Source organism: Rhineura floridana, chromosome 3 (genome assembly GCF_030035675.1).
Source record: "Rhineura floridana isolate rRhiFlo1 chromosome 3, rRhiFlo1.hap2, whole genome shotgun sequence".
Lineage (NCBI taxonomy): Eukaryota > Metazoa > Chordata > Lepidosauria > Squamata > Rhineuridae > Rhineura > Rhineura floridana.
Genome location: NC_084482.1, coordinates 97,238,155 through 97,264,033, shown reverse-complemented (window position 1 = coordinate 97,264,033; position 25,879 = coordinate 97,238,155). Strand labels below are relative to the sequence as shown.

The 25,879-nt window shown below is 42.5% G+C and overlaps 1 protein-coding gene across 6 annotated transcripts in view; it reads left to right on the top strand.

Moving 5' to 3' along the window:
* The window catches only part of ARHGAP26 (Rho GTPase activating protein 26), a 421,406-nt gene that overhangs the window by 341,470 nt on the left and 54,057 nt on the right, over positions 1–25,879 (top strand). Inside the window, exon 21 of one of the 6 annotated variants that reach the window (XM_061616983.1) lies at positions 20,420–25,489. The exons of the other annotated variants lie outside the window; for them this stretch is intronic. Within the exon in view, the coding sequence (XP_061472967.1) occupies positions 20,420–20,510 (91 nt within the window). The 3' untranslated portion in view covers positions 20,511–25,489. Of the gene's footprint in view, positions 1–20,419; positions 25,490–25,879 lie in introns of those variants that run through there. 6 annotated transcript variants of the gene reach the window in all.

Below are 25,879 nucleotides of genomic sequence, written 5' to 3'. Positions count from 1 at the left end.
CCCAGCCAAGGATCAGGCCTTCGGTAATCCAAAATAGTATTTATTAAATAACATTAATAACAAGATAACTTTGATAATGATCTACAAGCTTATGGTTTCATCTATTGCTGTGATATTTGACTTATTACTAATCTGAACTCCACCTCCCTCTTTCTTCACACTCTCCTGACATACACCAACACACACACACCTCCAAACTCCACCAAAACAACCCACTCATGTCCACCCAGATTCAACTGTCATCCTTCCATTTATACTCTTAGCCATCCAAACACTCAGCCAATCATCCAGCATTCTACTGCTCATTTACTCCCCCCTCCTCTTTCATTCCACTTACCATGTATCTTCTATACAAACAGCACTTACCATATATACATTAATACAGGAACATCACATGGACCTCGACCCCTTTTACAGGAGATTTGACTTCCTCCTTTCGTTGAAATCGAACTCCGGCCGTGAGCAGAGCTTTGGCTGCGTTACTGCCGCTTACCACTAATTCAATTAGTGAATTGAAAAGAAAAAAAATTAAAGATACTTTTTTAAACTGGGAAAGGGTTGTAGCTCGGTGGTAGGGCATATGCTTTGCATGCAGAGGTCCAAAATTCAATTTCTGGAAAAGACTATTGCCTGGAATCCTGGAGAGCCAATGCTAGTCTATATCATCAATATTGAGCTAGATGGTACCAAATGGCAGATTCCTTTGTTCCTAAAAGTGAAAAGAGACCCAAGGTCCACAGTGACTCCAAAATTTATTTATGTATTTTATTTGCAACATTTATATACTGCTTTATTGTAAAAAAATCTCACAGCAGCTTACAGAAGGAATTAAAACAATAAAATTATTGGCAAAAACAGTTAAAGACAGGTATTTAAAAACATTCAAAATAATAAAACCGGCAATGAGTTAAAAACAGATTAAAAACACAATAGCTTCTACATGCCTGGGTAGGCTTGCCTAAACAAAATGTTTTTAGCAGATGTCAAAAAGAGTAGAATGAAGGTGTCTGCCTAATGTCAACAGGCAGGGAGTTCCAAAGCCGCCCTGGGCTCCTGCTGGGAGGAAGGGTGGGATATACATTAAATAATAAATAAATTAAATACATAAATAAAGCATAGGTGCTAAGGACTGATTTCTTACAAGAGCAAAACAAGTATGATGTTGCATGACACACAATGATTTAAGTATAATGGAAGTATACTGTCCTACCAATCAAATTTATTGGTCTTACAATGAAATATTTTATCCCAATTTCTATTTAAGAAAAAATACTCAAAGCAGGTAATATCCTCAGTTATATCAATAAGAATAATAAAAGCATAATCGCTCAAGAATTAAATCTATCCAAAGAAGCAATTTATAATATTGTTGGCAACCAACCCCAAATATAAAGCATATAGCAATCTCAACATACCTTTACCATCTAGTCAATTAATACATATCGGCTGGAAAAGATGATTTTTTAGTCTTTGCCAAAAACAGGTGTGGGGAACCTTTTCCCCTCCTTATATTGCTGAGCTTCAGCTCCCATCATCACTGGCCATTGGCCATGTTTGCTGGGGATAATCGGAGTTGCAGTTCAGCACCATCTGGAGGGCCAAAGATTTTCCACACCTGTTATAAGAGAAGCAATCCTCAGTTTAGTGACAGGAAGTTATTACTGGGTAGAGCTTACTTTCATGATGGGGTATCCGAGTTGTATGATGTATTGGAACTCTAAAATGTACATCTTGGGTGTACTAGGGAAGGAAGCTAGTAAAATGCTCTGGCTTCCAGTAGCGTGCATTGGAAGCATTACAGTGAACCACTATAGAAATCTAAGAGAATGAAGCTTGGTCGTTTTTGACAAATGAAAGAACAAGGCCAGGATAGGTGCAACTCTTGGTAAGTTGAGGCATTGTATTGGTGTTCTTAGGTCACTATATAATTTGTTAGCATCGTGACTGGCACACTACCAGGCCATTATCAGCAGTCATAACCAGAGTAGGTCAAGAGAAGGTGTATATATAAATGCATTGGCAGAATTGTTTTTTTTAAAAATTATGCATGCAGTGGTGTGTACACAGAAACAATTATTAAGATTTACTTTAGATAAAATACTTTTTTTCTTGCTGAGTTTTCAAGGGGTATTATTTCCAATGCCAACTTCTTTTTTGAGCATTGCTAGTTCAGGAGTGAGGGTGGATGTGCCCTTTGGCTGCTGAAACTCTCTGGGGTGGGAACTGGTTAATATGCACAAGACTTTCTCTGTTTCTTAAGGAAGATATTGACAGTTTGAAATTTTAAAAAAGAGCTGTACTTTACAATTTTCCTTTTGGGAAACAACCTTCCTGTGATTCTGGTCTCCTGGTTATGTGGTTCCTTTATTTAATTAGGACAAGCCCTTGATGAATGTCTCAACAATGAGAGTGGAATCCTGGGATTTCAAACTGTTCCTTAAATTATATTTAGTCTACACAGAAATATTGAGGTGCTCCTTGATTCATGTTTGAGCCTGTTCACAAATTCAGCTTAGTGGTTAAGCAGTTCCCATGTAAAGTATGTGTGCTAACATGATTTAATTTTTAAGAGATCTAAGCTGGTATCTTGTATTTGAGAGTTTGCAAGCCTTTGCTCTTACGGAGCTCCACCTCAGGCAGAAAAAAATATCCTGCAGAGCATTTCTGAAATAATGTTCAACTGTGCAGTGTTATCCTCTTGAAGGAAACCGCTTGCCCTGCCCCAAAGTAAAAGGTATGCTCTAACCTGCAAGCTCTAAGAGTCTCAGAAAACAACCCTGCATGTTTATAGTTTGTTAAACAGTCAAAAGCTGTCTATTTGCTAGATAGTACTGGAGGACATTCCTCAGTAGGGATGACTCCTCCTACTGGTCATGACAGGCAGGGTCTCTAAGCTTCTTTGTAGCCTCTCCTGTGGGAGGAGTCATCCCTCTCTCCAGACCGGCCCTGCCTGCGGTCAGTGAAGGTCGGGAGTTATTCTCTCCTCTCTATCTAGAGCTTCTTTCTTTCATTTTCTGCTTCTCCCTCTTAGCGTCTTTTCTTATGCTAATCTTCTCCTCTCCTTATGTTTGTTTTATTTCCTCCCTGCCTGTTTCCTTCCCCTCCCCTACCTTCACTCCGTGGGTCTGGGGTTTGTGAGGCTAGGCTGAACCCGGCTGAGTTCACAGGCGTCGGAAAGGAGGCCGAAGAAGGGCGGAGCGCGGCTAGCTGCAGCGTGCCAGCAGAGCAGCAGCCTCCCAGACGGGAGTCTCTTGCCTCGCTCTGCGGAGCCGCGTTTCTGCAACCCTCGCGTTCAGCGGGATCGCGGCTCCTGGCTCCCCCCCTTCACCAAAGGCTTGCCTCGTCACAGGAGAATGTCTCAGCAGGGGGTTGAGCGGCGCCCGCTAACGCGGCTCGCCTGTAAAGTGATTCCCGCACTTTTCCCTCAGCGTCGGGGAGTCACGGCCGCCATATTATGGCCTCACCCGCTTCTTCTCTGCCTTCCCGCCAAGAGCCCTGCCACGTGAGGGAGGCAAGGGACCTAGAGGACTCACAGCAATCAGTCTTCTCTTCGTCCCAGAGCGTAGACAGCGGGGGGATGAACCTCCTAGATGAAGGTATGGCTGTTTCCCCCCCCACTCTCAGTTTCTCAAATTTATGACCTGGGTTAAAGCGCTCATTGCTTCCAAAGTCAGTGGCTCTATCTCACACGCACGTAAAAGTAAGAAGCGCAAACATTCCAGGAAGCGCTCCCACAGGGTAAGCAGAGGCGCTTATCCCCCTCCCCAGGCTCCAGCAGGGAGGACAGGCATGGCAGCTCATCTTTAAGAGACAGCCACTCCAGGTCCTCTTCCCTTTCCAATCAAGACATGAGGCGGGGGGGCTCGCCCCCACCCTCCTACATTTTACACAGTGAGCCAGCTAAGGCTGCACCCAGGGTGACAAGGAGCACCTGGGTCATAGCGCGTTGGGGGGGTAGCAAGGCGTTCCTCCCCACAGACTCATGCAGGTCCCTCATCCTCAATGGTTTGGGATCGGCAGGCACAGTCACCCAGGCAGGCTCCTGTGCCACAGGTGGTACTGTCAGATTCTGAAGACCTACTCGAGCAGGACAGGGAAGAGGGGGAGCTTTCTGGTGAGGAAATAGAGGTCACCCAGACGCAACCCAGACTCTTTGCTCCAGAGGTTTTTTCAGCCGCTCCTTTCCAAGGCCCGCAGAGTGCTGCAACTGTCAGAGGCTGAGGCGGGAGGCGATGCACCCACTCAGTCAGCCTTGGCAGGTGCAAAAAAGGCCTTCTCCTCCATGGACACTAAACAGGTTTCAGTTCCCTTTTCCCAGGCGTTTGATGACGTGTGGGATGCTGAATGGTCATCACCTGCAAACCAAACCACCTGCCAAGTGGGCAAAGAAACATTATGTCTTTGCCGACAGGATCATGGCAAGACTGCATTTTCACACAGTGGACCTGCCTATTGCTGCTCTTGCTAGCTCTGCAGTGATCCCAACAGAAGGGGAGCGGGGGCCTAAGGACCAGTGCCACAAGCGAGTCGAAGGGGCTCTTCGTAGGAGATTTGAGGCAGATGCAGTTGGCTTCAGAGCCGCAGCCACTTCCTCAGTTTTCTCCAGAGCGGTTTTTATGTGGGCTGAAGAGTTTGGGGCATGGAACGATGTCCCAAAATTTGTAAAGGATGGGTTAAGGAAACTGGCGTACGCCTCGGCCCTGTCAGCCGACGCATCCATGGATGCCGTACAGTTTGCAGCGCGCTCTATGGCTGCCTCCACTGTGGCACGGCGTAACATTTGGCTCAGGCAGTGGGCTGTGGACTCACGGTCACAGACCTGCCTCACTGCCCTGCCTTTTGCAGGTTCTAAGCTATTTGGGGAGCCTCTAGAGGCCCACCTGGTGGAAACTAGGGACAAAAAGAAAGCACTCCCTATGGCCAGAAGAGAGGAACGGAAGGGCAGGCAGAACCAGTTTTTTCGTTCCTCAAAACAGCTCTCTAGATTTCGCAGTCAGCCTTCCAACAGGCTTCGCTGGGGCAGACAAGACAAAGGGGGTGGACACGCTTCCTCCACTAAACCGGGAGGCACCCCATTCTTCTCAGGGAGGAACCAGAAGGGAGTCCAAAAGGGCTTCTCCTCCTGACTGGCGGTTGCCAGAGGCCTCTCACGGAGTGGGAGCAAGGCTTCTAGAGTTTGCCCCCCGCTGGAGAGGCATCACCTCAGACAAATGGGTGCTGGACACGGTGTCCATGGGATATGCCATAGAGTTTCTTTGCATTCCACACGACCGGTTTCAACCCACCCCAACGTCTTGAAGGCCGTAGAAGCACCTGCGCTACCTGGAAGCTATTCAGCACCTGCTGAACATCCGGGCAATAGAGCCAGTAGTTCCCTCAGAGAGGAAATCAGGGGTATATTCAAAATGGAAACCCTTCGCTCCATAACTGCAGCCCTAAGAAAAGGGGATTGGCTGACCTCTGTGGACCTCTCCGAGGCGTATCTACACATTCCAGTCTGCAGACAACACAGGCGCTTTCTCTGGTTTTCATACGACAACAGACACTTCCAGTACAGGGCCTTGCCGTTCGGCCTTTCCTCAGCACCAAGGGTTTTCACCAAGGTACTGGTGGTTCTGGTGGCACATCTCAGAACAATGGGGATATGTGTGCATCCCTATCTGGACGACATCTTGGTGAGAGCACCATCCTGGGACCAGTCACACACAGGTACCCATCTCACTGTATCATGGCTCCAAGGGCTGGGCTTCATAGGGAACTTGGAGAAGAGCATGTTGACCCCATCCCAAACTATTCCGCACTTGGGGGGTGATCCTGGACATGCAACTTTTCCGCATGAGGTTCACCGAAGAAAGGGCCTTGAGACTTCAGCTGTTGCTTCAGGAAGCAGTTGCTGCACCAGCATTGGACCTGATGAGGCTAGCTCGGCTTTTGGGGTCCATGGTGTTGGCATATGACCTAGTTCAGTGGGCCCAGTTTCACTCCAGAGCTCTACAACAGATCCTTCTGCCCTACCAGGAGGCAATTCTCCTACGACACAGACGCTCGGTCTCCGTGCCTCCAACAGTACGGACAGAGCTCCGGTGGTGGCTGGAACCTCAGAGGTTGGCCCACGGAGTCAGCCTGGAAGATCCTCCACGCATAATCATGACCTCAGATGCGAGCTTGTACGGATGGGGGGCTCACCTGGACCACAATGTAGCCCAGGGGACATGGTCTGCAATGGAGGCGGAGCTCAATATAAATATACTTGAGTTACGGGCGATCAGACTGGGCCTACATACACACTGACAACTCATCGGCGAAATCTTATGTCAACAGACAAGGGTGCATGAGATCGAAGGGCCTAATGCTCGAGGCGGAGCGCCTGTTCAAATGGGCGGAGAGGCATCTTGCCTCTCTGAAGGCCGAACACCTGGCGGGCACAAACAACTTTGTAGCTGACTGGCTCAGCAGGACAGCCATCAAGGAGGCAGAATGGCAACTGAACCCAAAAGTTTTCCAACAGGTGGTGCGCAGGTGGGGAGAACCAGTAGTGGATCTCTTTGCCACACCCACAAACACACAGCTGGACAGGTTCTTCACAAGAAATCCGTGTCACCAGGCCCGAGGCACAAACGCACTAGTCACACCATGGCCACAAGGTCTCCTGTACGCCTTTCCTCCGTTTGGGCTGTTACAACGCACGATCCAGCGGGTTTGGACATTGAAGGCAGAAATTATTATAGTGACAACCTATTGGCCTCGACGTCACTGGTTTCCGGACCTACTGAACATGTCAGTCGAGACACCCTGGCAGGTACCCTCTCGAACGGATCTTCTGATTCAGGGACCAGTCTGCCATCCTCGACCAGAGCTGTTCCGGCTAACAGCTTGGAGACTGAGCGGTTGTGGTTGAGCGGTAAGGGCTTTAAGGGGAAAGTGCTCGACACGCTACTGGCCTCGCATAGACAGTCCATGCAACGGGTTTACTCGTCCACGTGGAAGGTTTTCTTGTCCTGGTGCTCTGCAAATACAGTGGAACCTTGGTCTCGAGACGTCAGGGGTCCCCTAGGGTTCCTCCAGTTGAGCCTAGATAAGGGTCTGAACGCAGCCACAATCAAGAGACAAGCTGCAGCTCTTAGTAGCATTTTGTTATGCCTGGGGGGCCCCCCGCTTTCCTCCAACCCATTCCTTAAATGTTTTTTAAGAGGGGTGACGCTGGTTTCCCCACCAATGATTCACAGGTTTCCAAACTGGAACCTTACCTGGGTGCTGATGGCGTTGACAGGACCTCCATTTGAATCGATGGCTCCCTGCTCCCTGAACCTCTTGACATTCAAAACAGTTTTTCTGGTTTCCATTACATTGGCATGCAGAGTTTCCGAGTTGGGGGCATTATCTTCGGACCCTCAACTGTACGTGTTCCACTAGGACAAGGTTGTCCTCCGACCAGACCTGGCATTCCTACCTAAAATCAATTCTGTTTTCCATAGGTCGCAGGAAGTGGTTCTCCCTTCATTCTGCCCCGCTCCCTCCTGTGCCCAGGAATGTAGGTGGCACTCACTTGATGTGAGGAGGGCCCTTTGTTTCTACCTGGATCGTACCTTAGAGTTCAGGAGGTCTGAGGCCCTCCTTGTGGCCTTCTCTGGGAAATCAAAGGGGTGTAAGGTGACAACCTACTCTATCTTATTATTATTATTATTATCTCACGCTGGCTCAGAGCGGCTATAGCACATGCATATGAAGCTCTGGGTAAGGAACCTCCATTGGGTACCACAGCACACTCAATTAGGGGGGCAGCGGCTTCAGCAGCGTTTAAGGGGGGTTCCCCATAATGGATATCTGTAGGGCGGCTGCATGGGCTTCTCCACACACTTTTATCAGGCACTATAAAATAGACTCATTCTCATCAGCTGATGCTGCATTTGGCAGGAAGGTGCTCCAGAAGGTGTTGCCTCTTAGCTAGAGGAATCCCACCCGGAGTCCTAGTACACTGCTCTGTCATATCCCTACTGAGGAATGTCCTCCAGCACTATCTAGCAAAAATGGAAATTTTACTCACCGTGAATTTGTAGATAGTGCTGGAGGACATTCCACTCACCTCTCATTCCTCTGCTTCAACCTTCTGGAGCGGGAGGGGGAGTGGGGGAGTTAGGGCTTCTGCCAGCGCCTTACATTTGCACACGTCGTGTAGTATTGGGTGTCTTCCTTCATGTGTGTCAGGCCCAGGATGAGACTCAGGAACCAGACCAGAGGTTGTAAGTAATTCGTGTTTTATTAGGGTAATGTCCAAGCAAAGACTGCGTCTTCTCATGAAGCAATACAGGGATACAGGTCCTGCGGCACTGGGAGAAAGTTGACAGAGCAAGGGGCTACTTCCCGCCTGTTCTTTAAGAAGGGGCCAAACGGGCGCGCAACCTTTCACTCCTCCTTAACTGCTCCTCAGGTACTGCCCGCCTTCCCCCCCTTCTCTCCTGTCTTTTCAGCTGTCTCCGTGTGCGCGGTGAGGGAGGAAGCATCGGCCCCTCCTCGTCTGAAGTTTCCAATTCCAGTATGGGGGATAGGGGAGGGGCTGATGGTAAACTGACTCGCCGCTTTTCTGCTGTGGGCAGCCCTCCCTCTTCTCCCTCTTGCTGTGAGCTTCAAAGAAGGGGAGGCGTGAGAATATCCAGGGAGGATTCTGAAACTTCAAAGCTCTCAGGCTCCCCGTTGCTAGGCGACCCTATCGCTGGCATTTCCTCTGTTTCGTCTTCACTCCAAAGGGGGGAAGTTCCTCCCCCTCCCCTCTGCCATCCATATGAATCCTCTTCTCCCAACTCCCTGGGACCCCAGCTCTGCCTCCCGACAATGTGTGACCTGTCCTCCAGCACGTTGGTTCTGTGTTGGTCTGTCACTTTTCTTCAGCTATCTCCTGGTATAGGCTTCCACTTTAGGGACGTCTGAAAAGCTGTGGATATGGGGCCTGAGGAGTGTTCCTGGCTCTGTCAGTTCGGTCTGGAGAGAGGGATGACTCCTCCCCCAGGAGAGGATACAAAGAAGCTTAGAGACCCTGCCTGTCACGACCAGTAGGAGGAGTCATCCCTACTGAGGAATGTCCTCCAGCACTATCTACAAATAGAAATTCACGGTAAGTAAAATTTCCATTTTTTCAGCAGCATCAGTTAGTATAGATGACAGATCTTGCTTGAGGTTATGTAGGCTTGTACTGTAAGGGTAAGCATGGAGCTCAACAGTCAGCACTTTGTCTAGCTGTCAACTTAACTGCTCTGAAATGCTTGATCAGTTAAGAGATACCGTATAACTGACACACTGTTCTCTGTGCTGTGAACTGCATTTTCACAGAGCTTTTGGATGGCTTGACTAGCTTCAAATATTCTGCCCTGGCCTGCTTAGTTCTGCAGAATGGTTCTTAGTCTAGCTCACTTTGTAGTAGAACAATGCTACTAGTTGTAGATGGGTTGGTTGTCATTTTATGGATCATACCATAGTTTATTAGTGTAACGTTGCACCTCTTTGCTTTATCACATTTGATGCAACTGACCATTTTGTTTGGGAATATTTATAGATGTCTGTGATATATCCATGTAATTTAAGTTCAGGCCACATAGGAGGTTGAGTTGACATATAAATTACCGCTGATGTGTATTTTCATTTTTATCACTGATTTGGGAGAAATTCTTACTCATGTTGTTCACCTTTAAAAAGTGGAAATTCTAAATGATTATGTAGAGTGATCTAAATAATAATAAAAAGCCACAGAAAAATGTAAACTTCTTTGTTAAATTTGTTATTTTGCTCAGATAAATTCAATATTGTTTTGAAAAAAACTCAGAAATGAGAAGTTTTCTTAGCAACAGCACATATCAAGGTTTTTATTTATAGAGGTTACCATCAATCAACTCCCGGGGGGGAGGGGAGGCCATTGAGAGGAAGCTAGGGTAAAGAAAAGAATTGATTATATTAACTTTTTTGTACCAGAATTTATATTGCTGGTTACAGAAATATGTTTGGTAGAGTGGATGTTAACATCCTTCTTGGTCATTGAACATAAGAACATAAGAAGAACCTGCTGGATCAGGCCAGTGGCCCATCTAGTCCAGCATCCTGTTCTCACAGTGGCCAACCAGGTGCCTGGGGGAAGCCCGCAAGCAGGACCCGAGTTTTTGCCTTCAGACTGTGGGATTATTTCCCCCTGGGAGCCTCCTCAGTCCTCTTTGTTTGCCTTTCTGTGAAACGTCTCAGACGGCTGCTGTTTGTATAGGAAATTTATTTATTTGTTTGTTTCTATGTTTCCATTTATAGACCGCTTACTATCTGAAAGATCTCAAAGCTGTTTATAATAGAATACACAAGGTACAATAAAAAAACATCATATTCATTTACAAAACAAAATACACTCCAATTTGATGCAATTTGTATGGGAAACTGATTCATTACTGCTTAATATTGTTATTTTGTTGCTATTTGTATATCTTTATATTGGGAGGTATTTTTTACTTTGTTACTCTGTATACTGAATGATACAGCTGCAGTGTTAGCACTTGGAATGGTTGGGTAAATGGCTGACAGCCTGTTGCCAACATCACTTTTTAAAATATACCAAGCTCTTAAAATTTTTAAGGTGATGGCACACACTCAGCCAGCATTGTGAAGTGGCATGATGGGTGAGGCTGCAGCCACAGCCATCTTATTTCTCCAGAATGCCCTGATGTAGCAGGATGGCAACTGCTCCAGCCATTTCACCCAGTGTTTCTTTTCTTATTGCTGGGCTCAGCGCTGCCATCCATCCCTGTCACTTGCTTGCCTGGCCAGGTAAGCCTATCAGAGACAGGTTCTTGTCTTGCAGTCTTAGCACAATCATCAGCCCATTGCCCATCAATAAAGACCAAATTGTACCTTCAGCATGCTAGATGAGATGATCTTCCATTTTGGCAAGGGAAATATAAATGTCTCTTTATTTAAAAGACAAAGAACATCTGCAAAACACAGGTAGTGCCAAATTAAATGGGATGTATGCATTTATTGACAGGGGAGTTGTGTCTTGATTTATTTTATTTAAAAAGCAGTTCGGGGAGATACTTTCGGAATGCACAACCAGAGTTGTACAGAGTGCAAGGAATAATACTCGAACAACCTTCACTGACTATCAGATTGCTATTACCTGTTCATCTTTAACTTCTAATAAGGCAGAGGAACCACTACAACAGAGCTACCACATAGCATTTGTAGTCCAGTAGCTGGGAATCTGGATTTCAAACTCTGAATTAAGGGACAGCAATATAGTGGGATCATGCATATCTCATGCAGTCAGCAGGATATTAAGTCCGAGTTACAGTTATATGCCTGGTCCTCTTCCTTCATAACAAGTTGCAGACCCTGTGGTTTAGGAAGCAGAACAAAAATGTAACATGATAAATGGGAGCATGAAATCTATTTTATATTGTTAGATTTTGATTCAGAGCAGAGCAGTCACCTATTCATTGTAAAGAAACTCTTAAATGAGCTATGGTTATGTCATTTTAGTCCCTGGTAAGAGGGGTTAAATGAGGCCCTCTTGGACTCTGTGTGTATGCCTCCATTTTTCTCCACTTGGCTATTTATTTTAAGAAGTTCTGGCTAGCCAAAACCACAGAAAATGCAGTGGGTTTTTTCCCCCAAAAATAAAAAAAATCTTTTCCTGTTTACCAAAGAATAAAACTGAAATGCAACTTTAGTTTGCTTGACGCTACAAGTTGATTTTATTTCTTATTTTCTCCTGCTTTCTTCCTATTATGAGTAAAACGTTTTGGCTGAGGTATTTTCTGTCTGCTGACTTTGCTCAAATGGGAGGTAGGGGAACAAATCTGTACACCAAGTCAAAACATTAATGACCCTTTTAAATGGAATCTGTTAAAAGAAAACAGCTTTTGTGCTGTGAGGTCATATGTCCTCAATTTCATTTTTAAGTTTTACAGTTCATGCGTGTTTCTGTGCTCTTCCAGAAATGAAAGAAGCTCCTAGAAAGGATAGTAAAACTTGGGGGTGGTTCTATAGAAATTGAATGGGAGAGGCCATTAATCATATATCAATATGTAAAAGTAGTGATTGTAAGAACTTATGTGAATTTCTTCTTTCTTGAGATGCATCCTTAAGAAAGTAATGCAGTTCACAATAGCTTTAGTGTCCTTTCGATAGCTAAAATATCTGGGTTGATGAGCAAGTATTGATTCTCTCATCCCCTTTTAATGTGGTTTTCAGACCCTGAGACTCATTTTCCCATAAGGTAAATGTCTCTTGTGGGTGTATTATCTCTTATGTGTCACACTGAGATGACCGCTTGGTTCTGTCGTGTTGGGGGTCAAGAACATTGTCATCTAGTGTTGCCCTCCATCAAAGCTCTCATACTTGGCTCCTCTCATTTTGAGGGTTTGAGGACTGGTATTAGTCTCTTATCTGTTCTTGTCATCCAAAATCATGTGACTATCTTGGTGGCATCTTTTATTCTTAAATCTTTCACTATTCAATCTGTGTTGTTGAATCACTTCCACTGCTGTCCACAGCCCAGTGCAGGTGCAGTGCTGCCCATTTTCCTAGCTACAGTTAGATGGGTAGGAGCACTCTGTAAGACTCTTGCTTTCCCCCTTCCATGTCATATGCAAATTCCCCACTTTCCTTTTTCAAGCTAAACATGGTACAGCATTACTTATGCATTGGTATTTTCACTAACCATGGTTAGCTCAAACCACAGCTTGCAAATTGACATCCTGCCAGGATTGCAAACTGTGACTTTGAATTAACCATGGCTAGCAAAATCACAAGTATGTCATGGTTGATTCAGAAAATGAAAGGGAAGATGGGATTCACATGTGAAAGGAGAAAGGTAAAGGAGTATGTGGACCACTCTCAATTTCCTTGTGTGGGATTTTCATACATAGCACATACGGCACATTTGTATTTATTACTGGGGGGCTCTGCCCCCTACTTGCTTCACTCACCAACCCCCCACTCCAAAAACACACACCAGGCACCCCCAAACAAACACACCAGGTACCCCAAACACACACACACACACACACACACACACCAGGCACTCGCAACTCCCCAAGCACCCCATTCCTCTTGGCAACCCACCTCCCCATTCCCTCCAGTGCTTCCAGGCATTGGTGTGCACCACTCGCCATGAACCTGCTAGTGCTTCTTTCCTGTTCCTGTGCTGCTCTGCTGCCCTGCCACTTTCATGCACTGCCACTTCCCCCTTGATAAACTGCGCAGTTCCATGCAGTGCGCCTAGGCTACCTTCCCACCTACTGTGCTTACCTGTGTTCCACCCAGGCTGCTGCTGCCACCTCCACTACCACTTGCCCCTCAGCTGTTCACCCTCCTCCCCCAGCCACTTGCCTGCTCGTTCTTCACCTGCCCACTTGCCTTTCTCATCCATCCACCTGCCCACAGCCGTCCACTCACCTTGCTCACCCTACACCTGGCCACTCTGCTTGGTCTCCTGCCACCCAACAGCCACACTTGTGACCCTACCACCCCTGACCTCACATGATGCTGCATGATGGTGTGACAGCGTAGAAAAATATTGTTAGATTAGATAGATAACGTAAAGCGGTGGCAGGCAAGAACTGCTCTCTGCTGATTTTCTTCTTTTCTACTTGCTGGTTACCAACAAAGCAAAATCATTTGAACTGTAGAAAAACAGCATTATAACAGATCAGTATTGCAACTGAAACTGAAGCTCAAATTGCATCCCCTGCCAGTTCTGTACTAAATGAATTACTGTATGAATTTTCAAGACTCGTGTTACTTCCTTTATCCACATCTCTGTACTTACCAGCTGTTGCATACACAAATGATTTCTAAGTGACCAAGAAATATCTGTTCAGAGACAATTATTCCAGTTATATGTCAGTTAGAACTTCTGCATACATTTGGCAATGTTTTTAAAATTCCTCATTGTGCCTAAAGATCTTTATTTTGGTGTGAGTTGACACTGGAGAACAATCATTATAAGCCATGAGATCAGTGAAACTGGCCTGTTTAGGAATACGTAAAAGGAAAATTGTGATCCTTAATTTGAGAAGACTGCAAGTATTTTAGCCTGCCTTGTCAAAAGGAAATCCCAATGCAGTATCTGAAAAAAAATGCCAGTGTGTTGTGGGCACCGTCTGTGGTTATTTCTGCTTTTAGTTTGAAAAAATTGTGTATCTGTTGTTCTGTTGCATAAGCTTTTCCTGTTCTCATTAACTTGGCATCTAGGCTTTGGAAAGCTTTTGCTGTTCTTAATTTCATGTTTGCGTTTGCCTTCCAGTATCTCCTTTCCAGGTTATAAAACCCAAAACGAATTCCAACATTTCAGTGAGAAACATTCTGTATTTTTTAAAAATCATTTGCTTCAAAGTGGAAATGTATAACAGAATATTCTCAAGGCATCTACTTACTGAAAAATTCGGAGGCATAGAACTTTTTTCTAAAATCCACAGAGATTCACTGTTCAAACTATATGTTTTCTACATGTCTTCAATTGAAAACTAGACATTATGGGAGTTGTGTGATTGCTGTCAAAAACAACAGTCCCACATCTCTTCCTCCTCAAAATGAGTGGTCTCTTCATGCTTCAAGTTTGAAAGACTTAATGGTTTTAGTGTAGATGTTCTTATTTTTCTGAAGAGAAGCAGGGCTTTTTATTTTTAATGGAGTGTTTACAAGTCAGAGCTCCCTAGAAACAGTACTAACAGTACTGTGTGTGAGAGAGACAGCCAGGCCCTCCATATTTATAGCATGTTCAATCTCAGATTTCAATTTTGTTTTTAATTTCCTGATTGCAACGCGACAGATATTACAAGTTTTGAAATCCACACATCTAATATTTTATTTCACTTGTGGCAACGAAGCTTCTAAAACCATTGACTGAGTTGGTGTGACAAACTTTCCAGCTACTCATGGAACAATCTGTCAGGGTGTTTGTAAAACAGCTTAAAGTTCTTCGTTTTGAAGGGATCAAAACCTCTACACAGGGTCTAAAGTACAACTGCAAGTTTATGGGATAGAATGAGTATAGGGAAGAGATTCCATGTGTAGCTAAGACAGGGGCAGCCAATGTGGCACTCTCCAGATGTTACTGGACTACAGCTGACATCATCACTGACCATTGACTAGGCTGGCTGGGGCTGATGAGAATGTAGTCCAACAACATCTATAGGGCCATAGGTGTCCGCATCTCTGTTTTAAAGTTTCTGTTCATGGCCTTTCCTCTGTCAGTCTCTCCCCCCTGCAACAACACCCCCAAACTTTCAGTTCTTGGCTCCCTTCTCTTTGCTCTTTACTTGCTTCCTCTGGTTTCTTGTTCTGGCTTGCAATGTTTCACTGATGATATCCAGTGTTATCTTTCTTACAGCTATATTTGCCTGTATGTCAAATAATTATCTCAAGTTTAATATACAGAAGCGGAATGTATTGTTTTCCTTTAAATCTTCTGTTTCCCCTTCTCCTTCTCTTTCAATAAACAATCCTTCATTTTTCTCAAAATGCTTTTTGCTCTAGCTTTGTGCACACAGTTTCTCTCTCCCTCTCTCTTGCACACAGACACACTTGCACACTGGGGATGGGATCCGTTGGCAGGTGCTATGGACCTAACAGGCAATATCTATTCAAGTTCATTCTTTGTCTGCTATTTGCTGCTTTTACCAATCTGACTTTTTCCCCACCCCAACAATATTGATATTAATATCAATATTTTCTTCCAAAACATTATTTTATTATTATTAATTATTATTTATTAGATTTATTAGTCGCTTGATATCCAGTGTGGTATAGCAGTTAAGGTGTTGGACTACAACCTGGGAAACCAGGGTTCGAATCCCCACACAGCCATGAAGCTCAGTGGGCCAGTCACTGCCTCTCAACCTCAGAGTAAGGCAATGGTAAACCCCCTCTGAATACTGCTTACCATGAAAACCCTATTCATAGGGTCGCCATAAGTCAGAATCGACTTGAAGGCAGTCCATTTCTATTTTGATAACCAAAGGTTCCCAAGCGACTTAAACCATGTTAAAACAAAAACAAATAAAACACACTATAAAAACATAATAAACAACAACAAAACAATAGCAATGGCACCCCCACAGCCACAGGAAGGTTTGACAGCATATTAAACCATCTCAATCTATCAAATGCCTGGGAGAAAAGGTATATCTTTACCTGGTGCCGAGAAGATGCCAGTGAAGGTGCCAGGCAGACCTCACTGGGGAGCATATTCCACAGATAGGGAGCCACAGCTGAAAAGGCCCTCTCCCTTGTCACCACCCTCCAAGCCTCCATTGGGGGGGACCTGGAGAAGGGCCTCAGAAGAATATTTATATTTTCTTCCAAAATATTGTTATTTTGAAAGGAAATATTGATAAATGAAAGAAAATATTTTGAAAGAAAATACCAATATTTTGGGAGAAAATGTTGAAATTTTGAAAGAAAATAATGATAAAGGAAAGGAAAGCAGCTTTGCTACATCTTCCTCCTCCACTGTGACTGAGGCTGGCCAGTTACCACATTAGCAGAGACTGGATGTTTTCTTTTTTGCAAAGGAAAAGAGAAAAACAGCTTTCAGTGCCCCCCCCTTCCTTGGCAAGCCCTGAGTCCTTAACATGGGCGAGACTTTACTTTCTTTCTTCTGCTTGACTTATTCGAGTGGATGGGGGCGGCACAGAGAGAGGGAGAACTGTACTGCAAGTTAAATCAATAAAAGAACAATGTATTCAAGGGAATATTCGAGAGGAAAATCCGGCGTCTGGGGAAAGCCACTGAACTTCATTGCTAACAGCATCTCTCCGCAAAGATAGAAAATATACGGACCATTGAAAAATTTGGTGCTAAATCTGAATTCAAGAGAATTCTAGCACATCCCTATTACACACTCATATTCATCCTTTTTAACCTACTGATTCTTCTAAAACTCTTATTTAGGCCCTCATTCTATGTTGTATTGAGCACTGTGGTGTTTTGTTCATTGATGGTCACGTCTCTCAGCTTATTCTGCTGTCTCTCTTCTCAACTCCTCTGCTTATTTAATTTATCTTCATGCTTTAATCATGTTACACCCCTATATATGTCCCTTTACTGGCTCCTCTGTTTCATATCAAGTTTAAACATTTAAAACGTCAAATCTCTTTTAGATTGCGTGCCCTTTCTTACCTTTCTTTCTTTTCCATCAATAATATTCTTACTGAACTCCTCAGTGCTACCCTGTCTCTGTGCTTTCTCTCTTATGATACATTATCTGTAGAACTCAGATTCAGCTGGTCTCTTTGTTTCAAGTTAGGAAATAGTTCTTAAAAATTGATCTTTTCTCTCTTGTATCTCTTTTATTGCATGACTTTATTAATTTCTTTCCTATCCTATCACTTTCATTTTCTCAAGACATGCAAAGTTTCCCTTTTTTTCAGTTTGTCCCTTTTGTCTCATTTTTTAAAATTATTGTTGTTATTATGAGGCTGCAAGCTGGGACTTCTCTGCTTTAAAAAAAAAATCTTTCTGAACAGTGTCTAGTACATATTAGGCACTTTTTAAGTAATAAACAGTAGCAATTCTGCCAGTTGTGTCTTCTGCAGCATTATGACATGGCAGCCCTTCAGAAGCCATGAGGGCCAAGAAGCAAGGGGGTTGCATTTTACATATTAATTTGAACTACTCATCCAGTTATTTGCTATCTGACTACATAATACAAGAGAACTCAACAAATTAGAGATAGAATCCAAGAAAAAAGCCTGAAAGTTTGGTCTTTATTCACTGAACTTTAGTGTTCAGACTAACAATATTCGCCTCAATGGCAACTGAGAACAGTTTCATCTTCTTGACTGCTACATATCATTAGAACATCCATCATGCCTTTTTGTTTTGTGCCATTTACTTGTTACTTCAGAATTGAAGGAACTGCTTTTCCATTTTAAAGTCCCTCCACCACATTGTTAAATTGTGTGAACCTTTCCCACAGAATTGGCACCACAGATAAATTTCACAGGAAAGATCACCTACATAGCCCCACCCATATGCTTGCTGAATTTTCAATATCACCACAACACTTTTAGGTCACTGCTGCCTAACCTTTTGGGTCACAGACCCCTTTGAGAATCTGACAAAAGGTATGGACCCTCACAAATAAATAAATACAATTGATTTTATTGCATTGGAAATTGATTTCTGTGTGTGTGTGTGCCTGGTTCACAGACTCCAGAACTGCTGCTTTAAGTGGAAAAGCAGCTCCCACAATGCAGCAGTACCATTTTACCTGTCTTTGAGAGTGAGTGTCTGTCTCAGACATTACTGCCAGTTTCCCTGCCAGTGTCAGTTGGACACTGAAGTACAGGATAGAAATGTTAGAAATAAGTAAGAAACAAGTGAACCCTGCAATAAAATGTAGTAGAGTATTTTTCCTCCTAAAAGCAGTGTTTTTGTTCCAGCCATGCAAGCTTCCCCTCCCCCATTCTGTTCTTTTTCAACTGTCACTCTATACTCCATGGCTACTGAGCTTTCTACATCTTTATTGGTCTGTTATGGTGTGGTTGGGTTTTGGGGGGGATTTTATTTTATTTTGTTGCCTCCTTAGTACACTTTTTAAAATAATGTATTTTGAGTGAAGGGCCATAGCAAAGTGGCTTTCTTTCCATGTAGAAGGTCCCAGGTTCAATCCTTGGCATCTCCAAGGCTGGCTTAGAGAGACCTCCTGCCAGTCATTGTACAAAGTACTGAGCTAGATGGATCAGTGGGTCTGACTCAGTATAAGGTAAGTTCCTCTGTTCCTGTACTTTTACAAACCTTGGGATTCACCTGAGCTTGCAGATACCTACTTGTTTCTTAGTCACCCCATTTTGGCTACAATTCTGGTAGCATTCATCAGATGAGTTTGCTGTTAGAAAAAAAAGATAAATGAGAAATATTTTAGAAGTAAATAAGAAATATTTCAGAAATCCAAGCCAGAGCCTTCCCTCTGGTCTATTAACTAGTATCTATTCAAGGTAATCCAACTTTCTTCAGGAGACATATTCTAAAAATATTTCAGAATGTTCTGCATGAATAAGGCTAACTGCAGGATTTGAAAACGCAAGTGAGCATTTATAAGACTTGTTTAGACTTTGTTTGATATGCTTCAGAGGGTAGCTTCCTTGAAAGCCTGTGAGATTAAATGTATAGACCACCCATTTGCTTTTCCCCCTCAGCTTATGTAATTAGCGTGGAGATGATTGCATACCAATGACTTTTTCGGAGTCTGGGACTTGAATATTGCCAACGGAGAAGGCCATGAAAGTTTTACTTTGAAATAAGCATAAATTTAAACAGTCCTCAAATGTTTGAGTGAGCAAATGTTACACATTGAATTCTGGCATTTTGTAACATAGGTTGTTGCTTTTAATCTGTATGAGGGTATGTGACTGAGAGCAAATAGATCTGCAGTGTAGGTTTTTGACTCACTTCCCATTCCTTGTACTTGTCTATAACGTTACATTTGTTCAGTGTTTTGATTAAGCAAAATACTAAGACTAGAACTTATGGAACATGTGTGGCTGCCTGAAGACAGTAGACTTGTGTCTACCCCTTCAGTTCTCCTTGTCATATCTAGTTTTTTAAAAAGTGTGATGTGACACAGTGATGCTCTGAGTTTCCTTCCATTTCATTGGATTCCTCTTGTAGGGGCAGGCAAACTTGGTCCATGATGACATCACTCACTTTGAAGACTTGTAGAAGACTGCTCTTTAAGGCAGTAGCCAGACATTTTCTGTAACTTTTAGTTGCAGCCTCAGAGGACTACATGAGAACTACTTATGGTTTGAACAATGGATTGGTGTGTGACCCAGAGTCTGCAATATTTGGGATTCTGGTTTCAGATTTTTTTTTGTCTAAAAACCAAGAGAAATCTTGATTCTCTTAATTTTTTTCATATTATGCCTTCATGCCTATTCATCAGTGGATAGATATATCTGAAGCAATCACCATAATCAAGGGAATTTAGCTGCCTTTACCTCCTCCTGTTAGCTTTGTCAGACAGCCCTGTAGTTCAATAGGATCAGATTTCTGCATTAGTCGTACATTTTCCCTAATGGTCCAGAGAGAAAAATAGAACCGTTAAGTCATAAAGACATCATGTCTCATTCTGAAAGGAGATCCCTGTACTTAATTAACTTCATAAATTAGCTCTATCTACAGCACCATCACTTTACCACCAAATGGAAGTAATATAATCTCTCTGATACTTTCTGCCATTGTAATTGATCCCAACCATCAATTAATGTGCCCTTGAGCTTTTCCATTTGGCAGCATTATGGCTGTGAGGAAGCTGATGTGCAGACAGAGTTGTCAAATGAGTGCTAAGCTGTGAAATTATCAATAGCCTAAGAATTCTAGCAGGTTGTCTCATTTTTTTCCTGGTTATGCTCTATTTTTTTTTCACCCATGTTCTCATATTTAGAGTCCCCCATGCTCCAACTCAAGCCTCTGAAGATGCACCTACTTCAAGCCCAACATCTGTGGAAGGTGGCAGCGCTGACAAGTGGTGTTGATCAACTACTTTTGAAGTGGCCTGGCTGGGAATTGTTCTATGTCCATGAGAGTACTATACCCAGAGAACTTGTAAAACAAACGTGTGCACGCACTCACACACAGGTGCATTAGAGAGAGAGAGAGAGAATAACACACTTTACATTTGAAAAAGTTCATATTAGTTAGTTCTATCCCCTTTCATTTCAAAAGTAGATGGAAGAGTTTACGTCTTAATTATGAATAAGTGCTCTGCATCAAGTGAGTTGATTCCATGTATTGTTACAGGGGTGGGAGATGCAAGGACAATAAAAAATTATGCAAATAGATTATTGTGGGTTGTATTCCATTGTTAGTCGTACTTGGAAAACACCCATTGAAATTAATGGGCATGACCTACTTGGGTCCATTTATTTCAGTGGGTATGCTCTTAGTTGGATACAACCCCCTTTGTCTGTGCTAGGGATAGAATGATTTGTCAATTTCGGTTTACTCAGTTTCTCATTTTTCCAATTTAAATTTGGTTCTCCACATTTCTGCAGCAGTTTGCGTGGGTTTGTTTAAAATCCTCTTGGAAATTCTTCAGCATTTTAGTGAGAATTTCTCCTAACAAACACATTTTTTGTTTGCAGTTTTGACGAATGTACACATTTTTGCAAGCAGTTTTTCCCAATATAATGCATTTGTGTATGCTCTTTTCATTAATATATTCATTTTTATGCACTTTGCCCTAATATATGCATGTTTGTAAACATTACTTGGTTGGAGAACTGTATTGCATAATTCAGATAAGTGTGAATTTTGAAGGACGGCTGTGTTTCAGTTCTCATATGGTTTTGGAAAGTGCAAGTTTGATAAATTTAGCTTTGAATGCAAACAGAATCAAATTTCTTCCCCATCCCTAGTATGTGCATTGAATGCTCTGTTAAATTAATAAAATGTTTGGGAGGGTCCCCAACTCAGAGGCAGAGCATATTCCTTTGCATGCAGAAGAACCCAGATTCAATTGCTGGCATCTCCAGTTAAGAGAATCTTGAAGAGCAAGGCTAGGAAAGACAATTGCTTAAGACACTGGAGAGCTACTGTCAGTTGGAGTAGACAGTAGTGGACTAATGACATATGAGTATTTGATTACAATAGAAGGGTCAGATACAAATCTGATTAAATAAATAGGTAGACCAGGTGTGAAGCTTGGCATAAGACACCTTTGTATGTTCATACATGGCACATTGAGCAAAGTTGCCTTTGATATCCCATGGCACCCTTACTCCATTCATTCTCTTTTTCATGATACTGGTATGTTTCCTAACATTTGTCTGTCAAACAATTCCAGAAGTTCCAAATAGGGGTGTCAACAAGTTTTGCAACTGAGGGAGGAACTATTTTTAAATACGTCGTACTCCTTTTTGCATAGAGAACTGTTATTTCAGCTTTGTATTCAAGCTTCCCATTTCTGGGGATCAGCAATTTCAAAATAAGAAAAAAGTAAACTCAAGGTGACATGACATCAAAATGTTGTCTGGCGTCAGGTGTGTTCATGAAAAGGTTATGTGGATGACATTAATTACAAGCCCATAGGTATGCAAATTAGCTACAGTTCTCTGGAGTTGCTCTGTTGCAAATTATCTTGGAGTTAAAGTAGAATACATGTACAATTAAAGCACAACAGAAGTCTATTATGCTTCTTCAAAGTATAGAACAGTGAAAGGACCCCCTGGCCTGAGATTTCAAGCATCTCTGTCCCATGCTTCCCTTTTCTGACAGCCTCCAACAGAAGGTACTCCATAGTCTCTTTAGGCAGTTGTTACAGTGTTGACCTGGTCTTGTACTTAGAAAATCTTCCTTAGTAACTTAACAAAGATCCATCTCGCTGTTGTTAAATGCTGTTCTTCTTGTCTTTTTTCTTAGAGCCAAAAGGATGAGATCAAAGGACTAAGTGTGGGAGCAATGGGATGAATGTTGCTGTATGTTTCTGATGGTGGTGTTGTGCTAGTGGAGAGCACACACACATACTGCAACTCCACCACAAATTGCTCCTGGGGGTTGGGGGAGCCTCTGGAAAAGTATGGGATATGATATGAAGTGTTCCAGTGATGGCCAAAAAACAGCAAATGCCCCAGAAAGAGATGCTTTCTGCTGGCAAGGCCACTCTTGGATATAACCCTTCGTCCTTTCTTTCATGGGATTTTTTTTTGCTGCAGTGTGTTTTTATATTGTATTACAATGATATTGTAATATTTTATTCCTGTGAGCCCCCCCGAACACATTTTATTAGGCAAACTATACTAATAGAGTAAATAGAATAATACTTCAGCAGGCATAGGAGGGTATCTCTGCAAATAAAGTTACACCACTGCTTCAAGAAACCCTTTTTAGTGAGTTATTAATCCTCCCTTTTTTGCTTTCTTGGCTTCAGTCTGTGGATAGATTGATACTCTCCAGTAAGTAATCAACCATGACACTTCGCATTTTCCATGTGCAAACTTATTTTTTTCTCCTTTTTTCCCTGTCCTTTGTCTCAAATGTAAACTTGTGTGTTTGAGATGTATGGGTAATAAACCCTCGTCTCTAGGCAGATGCATGTTTAGAAGGCTAAAGCAGTGTAGCCTTTGAAAACCCTTTATCTGTCAATATGGATCTGTAAATCAGCATACTCGATACAGAGGCTGCATTTCACAAACATTTAGGACAGCATTTTGTACTTTTTAGCAGTTATGTCCCTGGCAAGTTTCTTATGTAGCTTCTTCTGGCTCAGATTGAATGCATGCTTTCTACAGAATGCTTTGCCAATTTTTCATTGTCTTAATAGCTGTTGCTCTGGGAGATGCACTTGCTGCTTTCATTTCCTGGTTAATGTCAGGCAGGCATTTTGAGAATGGGAGGGCACTTTTGTTTGGTTCAGATGAAAAGCCACCCAAGGAAAAAACCCTTCCTGCCTCCGTATTCTGTCTCTGATAGGGAGGACAGGACTTTCAACAGCAATAGTGACAGAAGGTATCTAGAAATCACCTGTGAGTCTAGACTTTTGTCTCAGGACCAATGCATCACTTAGTTTGTTACTTACTATTTATATTTCACTCTTCTGTTAAAATAATGTTGCAATAATAACATCATTAAATATAGAAAAATAAAAAAAATATCAGGATGAAAAACATCAAGAGAATAGCAAACCTAAAACTTAAAAACAGCAGGTTACTGATTAAAAACTATTTTAAAAGCTGATTTACTAGCCATCAAAAGACAGAGTGCACTCTTTGGGCTTTAGATCATGGATTGGCAACCTGAGGCCTTCTAGATGTTGTGGGACTCCAACTGTCATCAGGTTTCTCATCCCTGATCTAGGCTGAAATAGTTTGTGCAGCCTGACTTGTTCCATCCCCTCTCGGTTCCCAGGCTCTATATGAGATGACTTCTGAGATCATAATTTTGTCTTCGTTAAGCTTTCCTCTTTGGGGCAAAAATTAACCAGGTCCTTTTTTCCTAAGGAGCTCAAACTTTTCCAAATAACAATAAGCTGCCTCTAGGGAGAAAAAACACACCACAGTCATTCTCTGAGGAGATGCAGCTTCCTCATAACCTCTCTGGAACATATTGCTTTGGGATCTCAGATATTTCAAATGTCTGAAATCTACATAATGGTTCAGGACATAGGCAGCAATATTGTAGATTCCTGTGACCTTCAGGCTGAGATTGTATGAGGATTTGTGCTATATATGCTAGTTGTGGTCACAGTGCCGAGCCATGATGGTTGTTTTAAATTTTGCCAATGGGTAGTTGTCCTTTAAGGCAAATGAAGAAAGCAAGTAGAATTTGCATTCTCCTGGGGATAATTCTTTAGCTGTGTAAATGGCTCTTGCTGACTGACACGTAATGTATTTTTCAACATAGTTTCAGTAGGCGGATGGAAGATAAGGGGAAAATAGAAAAAATACATTTTTCAGTATAACTGGCTAAAAGCTTTCCCTTTTGGATAAGTATAACTGCTGGATAAATATTCCTAAATTTCCAGAATTGGCTGCATCTGGGAGAAATTAGAATTGTTAAGTCGCACTAGCTTGCAAATTTATCACCAGCTTTTGTGGTTGTTCACTTGTATGGGATGTTGATTGCAGATGCAAGTTTAAAAATAGTATTTAGGCTAAAAGATCTGAAAGGTCAAATAAGCATGAATCAAAATTGTGTATGACTGAATATAGGCAAAGATGAGACCTTTTGGTATCAAATTCTCAGATACTGCCTAATTCCTCTTGAATATCTAGTTCTGCTGTACTATTTTGCTACTAACGTATACAGCTGTAGGTCACTTGTATTACCATCTGTACTTTCCATATTTCATTTCCTAATCTCACTGTTTACAGTCTCCACCACTGTATGTATATATACACATCTGTAACTCAGGATAACACTTCCTGCATCTGATGAAGTAGACTGTAGTTCACAAAAGCTTATGCTTTAATCATTTTGTTAGTTTTTAAGGTGTCACAAGACAATTTTGTTGTATTTTGCTACAAGAGACTAACATGGCTATACCTCTGGAAATCATTCCTGATTTGTTTGCTTAAGAACCATAGCCGGTAATGTACATGAGTCTGTGGGATATTTTAGGCTGCTGACTCATAGAATTCCCTCTTCACAGTGCTTGCCGTTTGTGAGAGATTAATGTCCTAACTCAACAAATCTAATTTTAGCTGCCTTTTGTGTTTCCTACTTTTGGCATTTTGTGTCAAAAGTAATCTTTTCTATCTTCCCACTGTGCCTCACATAGGAAGTGTCTTCTACAATAGCAGATAGGGAAAAGAGACTGGACTCCAGATGCTATATTCCTTTTTTTCTTTTTTTTATATACGGATAAAGTAAAGCTGTTAAAGACCTTATCTTGGAAGACCATCTTACTCAGCCACAAGTGATTGCCAGTGAATGAATGAATGAATGAATGAATGAATACCATTGTCCAAATGAAAGCAATGTGCCTTTGTTACTTCCATGATTGGGAGAATATTTATTCCAGATAAATTTTGCTTAATAAAAATATATCCTAACCATGCTTAATTTGTCAGTTTTCTTTAACATAATAATGTTATAAGTGTTTGGATGATATAGGTATAGATGATATAGATATAATATTGCCTTGTTAAGGTAATTCAGGAAACATAATGCATCACACTATCACATTTATCACATTGCATCCTCAAGTAGCTGTCCAGTGGAGCTTTTTCGTATTGTCAGGGATCTGTTGACGTCAACTCCAGGAAATGGGAGTTTTAGACCCTTTTGAGGCCCACTGTAAATAGCTTGTAAGGCACTGTTTATTTATATATATCCTGCCCTTGGTCCCAGAAGGATCCCAAGGCGGCAAACAAAAAACTAAAAACACTTTAAAACAGCTTAAAAA